We start from the raw sequence: 12,454 nt of genomic DNA, 5'->3' as shown, positions 1-12,454 counted from the left end.
CCGCTAAAAGCAAATATTTATTCCGTTTCTTTATGATTTATTCACAAAACCTATTTGACTGCATAGCACATTGCCTTAAAAACTAACTGACCATTCTGGAAAATCTGATAAGCTAATGCAATCAGCAGAAACGTGGTATTTTCATCACCTTTGAGCTGTGATCATAAAATATTTTTTCATTATTTTTATTTTTCGATGGCCAAAGCTACAAGGTGAAGAAACCATTCTTGCAATTGTAATTGCAGTTTAGGAAATTACAGAGACACCTGAAAAGCATTCAAGGCTCATCTTCATTTGAAAATATCAAAGTAATTTTCTCCATATGGAAGGAAACTTCAACGTAACTTGAAAGACAAGTATAAACCAAAACAAAACAAGGTTTGTCTAGATTAGAGAAGATTGAGACGATCATACGAAAGACAAGTTGAAAAAGTTTAGGTTAAAGTTTTCAAGATACACCCAAATAAGAATGAGCACCACCAATCCCTTTACTATTGAAAAACAAAATAACTGCGCCCGTTAAACAAATTTGATATCATCATGAACATTTTAATTTGAAGAACTGGAGAAGCAATTGAAAATAAAAACGAACGCTAGCCGTCTCACACTGCTGCTAGCCTCGCCAAGCTACGGAGAAGTCATTTCAAAAGCTTTGTTAGCTTTTAAGCCTTTTCTGAACTGCATGCTTAGAAAACCTACAACTTGTGAATTCTCCTTGATGGTTCTTAGACATTTTTTTAAGTGTTAATTGCGAAAAATTTGATCATATTTTAACGATAATTTTATATTTAAGGAAAAATTTTGGTTTTGAAGGGACTATTTCACCAGGGCAAGTCGGAAGTTATGCGTTAAAGTTCCGCAATTCCTCCAAGAGATATCCGGGTAGCCAGGATTAGCTTAACTCCGATTCTCAGTATATCAAAAACCATTTCTCTTTGTGCATTGTCAGCCGAGTAACATTTTTGACTTTGACAAACCTACAACTAGCAGTCAGTAAAAACTCTTTCAAAGGAGAGAGACAAACACCCTGGCCAAAAATTAAACACCCGAATTAACATTAATGGTTTTTTGAATGACAGAATCCAGAGCCCTGCATCGCTTATTACTAATGGGTAGTTTGGTGGAGTTGCAATCGAAGTTTTGCAAAGTAATACAAAAAAGGATATAACAGTCTAGGAACCCGATGTCAAATTTAGAACCAAACAAAATGAACTTTTAACAAACAACGGGGGATTGTAAGGTTGGATAAAACGTAACTAAGTTTTTCATAACCTTTCATAGCAATTATCTCGTCAATTAATTTCGCTCACATTTTTTACAAAAACTAAATGTTACAACCCACACAATGCTGGTGTATAAACAGTGACTCAAAGAAAGACACAGACTTATGTATACCTCAACCAAGTTTTATTGAAACTTAATGAGTCATTCTAATATCTCTCGATTATTCTATTTGGTTATTCTTTTGTAAGCAAACGTCTTGTTGGACAACTTGCGGAGTCGAAAAATCTGTTTAATAAAAAAGAGCAAACAAATTACTAAAAGATGACTAAAGCAAGTGCTAAATTGTTACTTTACCGTAAAATTCCGGTTAAATGTAAGCCCCCCCGCTTATAAGCCCCCTGGTTATGGGCCCACCTGGAAACCAAAAAAATACATCCGGTTAAAAGACCCCCCCCCCCCCCCCACCACCACCGGAAATAAGTCCCCCTCTGTTGGAAAATGGTTCTTTATTCTGACTTTTTAACTTAAAAACACATTTCAGTCGACACGAGCGTGGCTCGTTTCGAAAGGCTTTTTCCATACTGCTTATAAGCCCCCCCCCCGGATATTTGTCCCTCCGTTAATAAGCCCATCTAAAATCCCTAACGAAGTTGTATAAGCCCAGGACTTATAACCGGAATTTCACGGTATGTTCTTTAGTACGTTCAACGTGATTTTTAAAGCGATGAAAGTAATCAAGAAAAAGGTGTAACAACGAAATTCCAGGTGAGGCTTATAATACGGTGATAATGAGTCTCTTGGTTCGTGAATTTTTATATTTTTATATTATTTTTACATATAGTAAACAGCGCTTTAAAATATAGTTTTAGCGCTATATAAATGTATAAAATGTATAATGTATGAACAAGGCTAAGCAAGACAAGTATGTCTTTGACAGTTCTCTCTGTCTAAAAGCTAACCAAAGGAAATTTGTCGAGGGAAAATGCTTGTGTCACCGTGGAAATTGTAAGCGTTTGCGGCCTTTCAGCAGTCAGGGAGGCCTGCCAAGGTCGGGCAAGAGAGGTTCCTCATTTCTTTAATACGGGGAGGTTCTGCTGCAATTTAGGACCAACCCTTTTGTATACCTTAGCTTCGAGAGAAAATGGTAACCCTTTCTTATACCTATAGAAGGAATACTGCATCTGTTTTTTTAAATTTTTCACCCGAATTACCATCACCCTTAAAATACTTTGATGAATCGACCGTTGGGTGGGTCTTTTCGAGACATTTTGAAAGGTACTTTTAAAGGGTCAGCTTTCACATTTTGAAAAAAAGTCCACCTTAACCCGAAATCAAAATACACGTAGAGAACTCAGAAATCTGCTTCAATCTTCTCAGTGTTTTTTTTTTCTTCTAAATTTTCCCATTTAGTGAAACACTGAGAAGATTGAAGCAGAAATTGAGAAAAACGTGAAAACTAGTGTCCAGGTCAGCGCGGTAAGAACGCTGACCATGTCCCTTTAAAATGACATTTTCCCTTACCCTTTTGTATACTTTAACTCGCGAAATGTCTACCCTTTTGTTTACACCCACATCCCGAGAAAGGTACCCCTATTGTCGAAAGCCTCCCTTTATAACCCACTATATCGTAAAATATATTTAACCAGAAAAACATTTACGCAACTTACATTTTCATATTTTCATTCACATGAAGCTCGGAGCACACTGTTCAGTCTTACAAAGAGGTCCTCGAACTTATCAACGTGGATAACGTTTGCTGCTTGGCCATTAGCGATTTCGTTCAGTTCGTTATAATCAATGCCTGAGCCAACTCCAACGGCAATCAACTTCACCCTTTTGCCCTAAAAGCATTAAAACAAATAAAGATATGATACAGAATTGTTCCATTCAGCAAACGTTTGCGTTACTCAATCACTTTTCAAGACAGGGTCAGGGAGAGCCTATTATTTAAGGTCATTCCCTTAGTAGTAGTAACGTTCTTTCTGTAGAATAAATAAGGACCAATTATCAGTGTAGAAAAAGAAATAATCGTCGGAAATGTGAATTTAGCAAGCAATCGTGCCAATAATCATGGTGATATTACAGCCAACTCTCTCATAACGGACACCTCTATAAGACGGACACCTCTCTAAGACGGATAGTTGAAGCTGGTCCCGACGGTGTCCGTTTCAGAGAGAGTTGACTGTAAACAAGATGCTGGTGCTTTTAAACGGGCATGGGACCCCCGCCCCCCCCCCCCCCCCATTTTTATTTCAAAATTTAAGTTCCTTTTTACATAAACAGTGAATAGGCAAAGTTTGAAAAGAAAGATCAGTGCAGGTTCTATAACAGTAACAACGAAAGCCAAAAAAATCGCCTTAACCAGCGTTACCTTGATGTATTTAAGGTCATTCCTCTGAAATTTACCCTGCACAGTGGTTTTTGTCAAACTTTGCCTATTGGTTGTTCATATTAAAAAACTTAAATTTTGAAACATAAATGGGGGTTTTCATACTCGTTTAAGAGTAGTAGCATCTCGTATACATCTAATTAAAGAAACGTTGACCATGTGAAATGCATAAACCATGAACGATATGACCGAATGGGAACCCGGGTAGACAGCCTTGGTTAGCTTAGTAAAAATCCTTTTATTGATAATCAAAATATTTTCTTTCTTTGAGAGTCTAAAGAGCATGATTTATGCAACTTGTCCTACTATCACGTGTATTCTCTTACAGAGGACGATTAATTTATTCCGATTCTCTTGTAAGCATTTACACCTTATTGCAATAAGGTTGTCATAGAAAAAAGGAAAAAGTCAAATAGGAATTAATTAAGCGCATGCATGAAATTTATTCGTACAAATGGCTTCAAAATGCTTCAAAACACGAGTTAAGTGTGCAGATAAAAACTCGTGAATTTTCTGTAAATGCTACCAGTTATGAAACTACGCTGATTAATTCCTATTTACCTTTTTTCTTTTTTCTATGACAACGTAGCCTGTGTACGAGCGAAGCGGGATGGCTGTACACAGGCTATGACAACGTTATTGCAATTAGGTGTAGGTCGCATCGTTCATGGTTTATGCTTTGCATGGGTCAACGATTCCTCAATCAGGTGTATACACAATAATTCCTTAAAAATAGGCTACACTTACAATAAGCGGTCTTAGAACTGTGCTATAAGCTTTGCTACCATGGTTCGTCTTTCCATCAGTGATAACAACAAGCACGTTTGGTTTGTCTCCTCGGTCTCCACCCGCAGAACTAAACAGTCCAGAGTTAGCCATCTCAAGAGCAATGTCTGTACGCGTCCCTCCGCCGGTGTAGCCAATCCTGTCGATGAGAGCAGACATAGCGGACGGGGTCTGCGCGTGAACGTCCCTGAACTTCACTGCCAAGTGTGAGCTCGACTGGTACGCGATGATTCCAACGCGTGTTCCATGAGAAGAGATCTGGAATCGGTGGACTAGGGTACGAACAAAATTTCTGGACTTTTTGAAGTTTTCAGAGCCAACAGATCCTGAGCGGTCCATGATTATACCGACGTCCATGGCGCGTTGACAGGGCGGAACAGGCTCATCTGGTAAAAAAGTATTAAATTTATTAGATTTTACTTTTCCTTGGAATTTAGTTATTTAATTATTTGTGCAGAAGAGGGTTGGCATGCCTAATCTGCAAAGACATTTCCTTGAGTGAAAAGAAGAAATCGGCGAGCGGAGCAAGTTTGCTTTTACAGAAAGATCGTAAAACAACCTCGCTGTTGCTAATGCGGACCAAACAAGCTCAGAGCTATATTTGACTATATTTATGTAAAGCTATCTGTGGCGTCTATTGGAAGTAGAAAAAAAAGTTTTAACTAAAACACTTCACAGTTTGCATGTGTGTGGATTTTAATCCTTCCAGACCCAGCTTCAGAATATAAATTATTCTCTTCCCTGAGTGTAATAAATAAATAAAGGATCAAAAGCCATGTATCATATTCTGATATAACATAGCATTTTAGCCAATCAGAGCGCACACAGAGTCTTATCTACATTACAGCGTTTTATTACCTGGTTGGCAAGATGCAAACAGCACATTGTTCTCATTATTGACAAGTTCGTCAAACTTATCAACATGAACAACATTTTCACGTTTTCCATCAGCGATCTCTTTCAGTTCGTTTTCATTAATTCCTGATCCCACACCAACTGCAATCATCCTCACGTGTTTGTTCTGTGTAAGGAATAGAAGTTGTCCATTAGTACGTTATTCTAGGTCTTTTGGTCCAAGCAGTGTTGAATGGATATAAACACGGAATTTTTCTGCATTTTTGGCCAAAGGCTTTCACCAAAAATTCAAGATGAAAGAAGAAAGCTAACTGCTCAAGTTAGAACAAATTGTAACTCGCGTTAAAGATACATTTTTGTCTGTTCCAAATATCTGGCGCAAAGCTAGTGGATTGCATGTGAGGCCGGATTTTAGGAGTGTAACAACCTCTTTCAGTCGTACAGAGATAAGTTGACGAATGTCCTACCATTTCCCGAAAAATACCGAACACTTTTCTGAATGCTTACGAAAAATATCCGGATACTTTCCAAAAGATTTCCGAACACTGCCGAAGATCTCGACAGATTCCCAAAAATACTCGAAGATGATTAGAATAACTAAGCGCATGACTTACCTTCAGAGGAGCAAGAACTGTTTTGTACGGCTTGCTTCCAGCGTTCGTCTTTCCGTCCGTCATCACAATAAGCACGTTTGGTTTGTCGCTGCGAAGACCGCCAGCGCCGCTGAAGAGATGACTGCTGGCCAGTTCAATTGCTTTGTCAGTACGCGTCATACCGGAAGTGTACGGAATTCCCTTTATCAGCCTGGTCATGGCGTCCGGTGACTGATGAGCCACGTCGGCAAATTTGACCGCGACCTGAGCGTCGGAGTGGTATGGAATGATACCTATGCGGGTACCGTGGGATGAGATTTGCAGCTTGTGCACCAGGGATATGACGAATTGTTTGGCTTTTTCAAAGTTTGCTGCGCCGACCGAGCCAGAGCGGTCCATAATCACACCAATGTCCATTGGTCGTTTGCAGGCCGAGGGAGGCCCAGGAGCTAAAAAAATAAAATCAGAAAAATGAATACACTCTTTCTCTATAAGAACGTCTATATTGGAGTTCCTCAATTTGAAGACGACTTGAGCCTGAAAAAGGGATGTTCTTATGTGTTCATCAATTTGAAAACAGTGATTCAGTGAAAAGCGGCTTCTGAAACTCTTTAATAACTCATCATGTCAAAAACATAACTAATAACCGTGACGGTTGTTTGAATATCTGATCTAACTTAGCATATTTTATTGTACGATTTTATTTCTCCACTACTTAGTTTTAGTTTCGTATGAGAATATAAATCAACTTGGGACATTGTTTCGTAACACTTCCAAACACGTCGAAGTTCGCTTTCTCGGTGTTTAGAAATGCGATGAAACACTCTCTCTCGTGTTTGATTTACGGACAAGCCACTAACGAATTTCGGTTTATTTTACAAACTGATGCATTTTATCTCAAAGAAAAGGAGTTGAACATCAAAATGATGTCTTATTTCGATATTTTCTAACAATAAAAAACGACATTTTACCTGTTTTCTCAGCACAGTAGCGAAGGTTACACACAGGTGTCTTGAGCAACTGATACACGTTATATTCTCCACAGTTTCTCACTTTGATGTTCACACTCCATTGACAGCAGTTGCTGTTCCAATGGAAACAGACCTTTCTCGTCACCACTCCCTGCTCCTCTGTGGGGTGGCCTCCTGTTAGCCAGCCAGGCGCATGCGTACCACAGCGATTTTTCGGGACGCATGACGTAGGCATCGATGTTCCCGCCGCGCCCATGAACCGGTGCCATTTTCCAACCGTGGGGAGATTTCTCTGGTCGCAATACACAGATCCACCTGCATTGTTCTTTGAGCGACTCGCATCAGTGATTATCACGGGATTTTTGCATTCAGGTGGAACGTAAACTAGAAAAATGTAAATTGTATAAGTGGCCACGTTAGTAAGGCCAGGCAAAAAGGTAAATATTGCGTCGAGCCAAGTGGCCCATACCGCCGAAACATATCCCGGTTGCCGTAGCATGAAGCGACTAGGAGTATTTCCCCTCCCCCTACCTCCTGAATGCCAACTAGTGTAGTCTATCGCAAGGTTACCCCCAGCTTTAAATTCGCCAGTACCCATTTATACACCTGGATGAAGTAAGCGCACTGTAAAGGTAAGGTGTCTTATCCAAGAAAACACAATGTAAAGATTTGGCCAGGGTTCGAACCCGGGCCGTTCGATCCGGAGGTCTAGCGCACTAGCCATTAGGTCACCGAGCCCCTCAAGTGAGACGCGTTTCCAGTATGAATGTCAAAAACTACATTAAGTCACCAGTTCGGTGACCCTGATGATGCACCATTAAGGCAGCGCTCGCCTAAAACAAAACCAGTTTTCACATTAGCAAAGCTCGGTCAAAGAAACCATCGGGTCCCTCCACACAAGCATAAGAAATAGCAGTTCATTTTAAAAACAAGGTAAAGATGTACGTACGCTGATCGCAGTTTTTGCCAATGAATCTCTGTGGACAGGCGCAAGAGTAGGATCCTCTGGTGTTTTGACATCTTGCTCCATTTTTGCAGGGCTTTAGAGATGCACATTCATCCACGTCTATGAATAATCAAGTCACGGAGCATTAGTATAAATTGTCATACTAACCCTTTCCGCCATTAGTTACATACTGTAAAATGCCGGTTACAAGTTGCCGGGCCGTAACCAGACCTTTGGCACAGGCGAGGCAAGATGTTGCTAGGAGGTTCTGCGGGCATGCCCTCAAAAAAAAAAAAAAATGAAAATCTAGAAGCTCTAAAACCCTTTCTTCAACATATCTCATGGGCATTTCTTGAAAAAGGAATCTAGTTCAACTGGGGATTATTTTTCCAACTAAACATATTTTGTTTTTAATCTTTGAGTTAAAATCTAGACGAGGCAAGTGCCTCGTCGTCTTGCCTCTTGCTAGTTAAGCCCCTAAGTCGTCGGCTTATACAACTTCTCACAGGGTTTGGGTGACTTATAAAGGTTAGGGGTAGCTTGTAACCGGGCGGGGGGATTACAAGTGTCCTTAATAAAAGACTTGGAAACGAACTGACAAGAAAATGCTTATTACGTTCTGGTCTGCACTCTACTTGCAAAGTTATCGTTTCCTAATTCGATTTTAAGTAGAGTGTTCTGTGAGGAAGTTAGTAAGTTTATAATGAAACCTTGGGCGAGGGGAGGGTTCAAAATTGAAATATTTCTTAGTTAGCATAAAAATGGGCCTAAAACCGAAAAGACTCATAAGATGCGAGGAGTATAACGGGAATTAAATTATATAAAAAACAACTGCAGCGACGAAGTTTAACTTTAAAATCGCCCTAAGAATGTCACAAATCGGATGGCAACCTGTTCTGCAACTTAGCTCCAATTTTTAGATAATTGACAATTTAAAGTTGAAGTAGATGTCGCAACAATGAATTACGGCTGGAAAAGATCGGTCAAACAATTGTCTACACTTGCATGGTCGTAGTCAATGAAAACACCATGAAATGCAAACTTATTTTTATATAATTCTTATACAACGAGACGAACAACTACCTTTCTCGCAGTTGGTTCCGTGAAATCCGTTGGGACATTGACACTGATAGGAGTCAACTCCAGTGTTTTTACAGGTCCCTCCATTCTGGCATGGTTTCTTGTCACATGGGTACACTGAATGACAAGGGAGTAATAAAAACGTTTAAGCAAAATTCGTTGAGATTTTAAAAGGAACTGTGTCACGGCTGAGTTACACCAAGAAATTGAATTGCTCAAGCGGAAAATACCACTTTGGTTTGAGCAATTCATAGATCCGCATAGCAAAACCAAAGTCAATGGAAAACGTTTCTTACCGCAGTTCGCCCACTTTCCATTGTAGTTGCGATCCAGTGAGCACCATGGTCTGCCGTGTTTGTATGTGGTACACGAGGTGTAAGTTTTGCCTTTGTATGTGAAAGGAAAAGCGCAGCAGCGGCCATCCTTGCTATCTGTTTTTTGTCTACAGATCGCTGTGAAGAAACAGAATGGAGTAGAAAGTTGGAAAAATAAACGATGAAGAACACAACATACAGAAAAGTGATTGAAATTCCATAGCTACTCAATTAGAGAAAAGTAAGAAGAAAGTATAGGAACGTTCTCTGAGCCTACTGGCATAGAGCAACTACTTGCCATGGGTGGCAAGCTCATTGCAGTCAACTTTATGCATTTTGTCGGGTTTTTCTTAACAATTTACCGACCGGCATTGATTTTTACTCCTGAGTGCAAGGCGGTACTCTTAGAGTGAAGTATCTTAGCTAAGAGCAAAACACAATGACCAACTCTTGCTCCAGATTCAACGCTTTAGGCCACTGCGCCTTCAACTAAGACTTCGAGAAACAATGCCCCAAAATGCCGGAACATTAGACTTCCCATCATTTATAGGGAGCTTAGGCAAACCACAACGGCAACGGCAACGTGAACGAGAACGTCACCAAGCAAAAGGTTTAATGAGCAGAAAAATAGCTCTGCACGTGTGTTTTAAATCCCGCTACTTTTCTTTGCCGTTCTCTGCGAAACAACAACGTGAAATGCCCAAGTTCTGCGTATCTTGAAGAACGTGAACAGCGACGGCAAATTTCCGTATTTCTATTTGGAGATGAACGTTCTCTTTACATATCCAGCTGGAGCTAGTTCCTAAACCAATAGATACACTGAATACATATGGATAATCGCGAGTTTCTAGAGTAAAATATAAATTCATTTTGCACCAGGCGTTGTCCATGGCGTCGCCGTCGTCATTGCTTAAGCTCCCTCATTAACAGTCGTAAAACGAAGACAACACTTGGTCAAAACAGAAGGCTACCTTGTTCACAGTTCCTTCCTTTGAACCAAGCTGGACATGCGCACTGGTAGTCATCACCATTTGGTTTACATGTTCCGCCGTTTTGGCACGGGTTCTGGGCCTTGCATCTGTCTGTAAAATGACATTTTCAAAAACAATTATTGAAAGAATATTTATATTAAAGGGGCTTTGTCAAGGATTTTAACAGACTTGTGTGTGGTAGCAAACCTAAAAATAATGGTCCACTTTGATTAAAAATTGCTGTATTAGAGCACTTATATGGCCAGGATGGAAATGGATTACAACTTAATAAATTGATGCTTAATTTTCAATGGCTGAAAAAAATTCACATTTGAACTGCGGATAGATGTATAGTAAAGAAATGATCAACGCTTTAGGCGTTGATCAACTCACAATTGATCTCGCTCCCAATGTTTGCCGGCTACATAGCTCAGCTGGTAGAGCATCTCACCAGTATTGTGGATGTCATGGGTTCAAATCGCGTGCTTGTCCTAGCTGATTTTTTTTTTCAGGCTTCTTTCTTGCACTTTCTTTAATAGGCCATTTCCGAGTTACCCTTTGCCTCCATTTCAAAACGAGTATACGTGCGAAACCATTCAAATAAAAATGAGTTTTACCTTTAGGTCCATTTTCATGCAAATCAAACTCATTTTCATTTGAATGGTTTCGCACGTAGACTCGTCTTGAAACAGGGGCAAAGGGTAACTCGGAAATGGCCTATTGCAAGTTCACTACAAGGTTCATTTTTATAGTTTAATTTTTTAGCTTGTTCCCTCGCGTCTTCAAAAAAGTCAATATAAAAAAGTACATAACTTAAATACATACCATGGTTCTTGTTTCCACAGTAACGGAGGTGACAGTTAGAGGTCCTTGGCAACCTATATACGTAGAATGCCCCACAGTTACGAACACTGATCTCTATGTTCCACTGACAAACGTTGTTGTTCCAATGGAAGCAAACCTTTCGCTTAACAACTCCATCATCTTTGCTAGGATGTTGACCATTCATCCAGCCTGGTGCATGAGTTCCACAGTGATGTTTAGCTACTGGTGAAGTTGGCATTCTGGTGCCGGCAGCATCCGTGAAGCGGTACCACGCAGGTGACGCGGCGAGGTCGTTGCGGTCACACTTGAGAAGGTTTCCTCTGTGTGCACCCGAGGCACGATTGGCATCGCTGAGTTTGGTGTAACTGGAACATTCGGGTGGTGCTTTAAACGAAAACAATTAAAGTTGTGTTAGTATTTTTTTTATTGAAAGGAAGCAAGTATCGTATCGTAGTAGAGTTAATAATTATTGTACCGTATTGTAAAATCAGCTAAGCAGGTATAGTACATATTTACATTGCAGCAAAAATAAATGGAAAATGAGATAAATTGCAATACTTCTTTAAACTTCGCTGGTCTTGTTAGAATGATGAGTAAAACGGAAAAGAAAGTAATACAGACGTAACTAAGAGAATATTAAAAGACCTTGTGGACACCAAATTAACTGATAGGCTGCTTTTGCTAACTGATAGAAAAAAAGAAGTTTAAAAAGTTCCACTCATCTTTATTCTGTGCTAGTTGTAAACAAGAAAATAGACCTAAAGAGGTGTTTATCTAAACTATTTTAAAGCTTTCACTGACTATATTTTATGAAATAACTCACCACATACCATAACACCGATTATTTTTAGCAAGTTATGGGGTATCGATGGTAGTCTTGGTCAGCAATGGTATAAGAACAAGTTTCTATAACTAAAAAATCGTTCACAAATTGTGTTGGATGTTCTACCTTGGTCACAATTCTTCCCACTAAACCATCGTCCAACACATGCGCATTGATATCCTCCTCTTGTATTCTGGCATCTTCCACCGTTTTTGCAAGGATTTCTTACCGCACATTCATTGACATCTATCAAAACAACAGATAAACTCTTTTGAAGATGTTTTAAAGGGACTGTGTCACGGATTTACGCCAAATTAAGACAAAAATGGCCATCAGATTGAGAGAAATATAAAAATAGCCACTTTAAAACCGTGATAGAAGATTTTAATAGTAATAATAATAATAATAATAATAATAATAATATTTAATATTTATATTGCGCATTTTCTATAAAATAATCAAATGCGCATTACAAACATTACAATAGATACAAAAATAAGAACCTATTTACAATCTTTAGAAAATTAAAAACGAAACCTACACTATTTACAATTAGCTATAAGAAATCTTAATATAAACTAACAAAATGCCTTGCTAAATAAAAATGTCTTAAGTTTCTGTTTAAAATCACTTTTAGTACATGCAGATCTAATGCTTATGGGAAGACTGTTCCAAAG

At 39.2% G+C, this 12,454-nt stretch overlaps 1 protein-coding gene across 3 annotated transcripts in view; it reads right to left on the bottom strand.

Annotated features, from left to right (window-relative positions):
• Window positions 1-1,385: 1,385 nt before the first annotated feature.
• The window catches only part of LOC144633234 (uncharacterized), a 47,427-nt gene continuing 36,358 nt past the window's right edge, over window positions 1,386-12,454 (bottom strand). For all 3 annotated transcript variants that reach the window (XM_078492059.1, XM_078492060.1, XM_078492061.1), the window contains 12 exons: window positions 11,904-12,023; window positions 10,955-11,338; window positions 10,130-10,240; window positions 9,141-9,296; window positions 8,848-8,961; window positions 7,768-7,884; window positions 6,819-7,202; window positions 5,869-6,296; window positions 5,258-5,420; window positions 4,361-4,785; window positions 2,892-3,065; window positions 1,386-1,509 (listed from right to left, as the gene is read on the bottom strand). In XM_078492059.1, coding sequence (XP_078348185.1) covers window positions 2,904-3,065; window positions 4,361-4,785; window positions 5,258-5,420; window positions 5,869-6,296; window positions 6,819-7,202; window positions 7,768-7,884; window positions 8,848-8,961; window positions 9,141-9,296; window positions 10,130-10,240; window positions 10,955-11,338; window positions 11,904-12,023 — 2,564 coding nt within the window. In that variant the 3' untranslated portion in view covers window positions 1,386-1,509; window positions 2,892-2,903. The remainder of the gene's footprint in view (window positions 1,510-2,891; window positions 3,066-4,360; window positions 4,786-5,257; window positions 5,421-5,868; window positions 6,297-6,818; window positions 7,203-7,767; window positions 7,885-8,847; window positions 8,962-9,140; window positions 9,297-10,129; window positions 10,241-10,954; window positions 11,339-11,903; window positions 12,024-12,454) is intronic.

Source organism: Oculina patagonica, chromosome 12, assembly GCF_052425735.1.
Source record: "Oculina patagonica isolate OP01 chromosome 12, crgOcupat, whole genome shotgun sequence".
NCBI classification, from domain to species: Eukaryota; Metazoa; Cnidaria; class Anthozoa; order Scleractinia; family Oculinidae; genus Oculina; species Oculina patagonica.
This window is presented reverse-complemented; position numbering and strand designations above follow the sequence as displayed.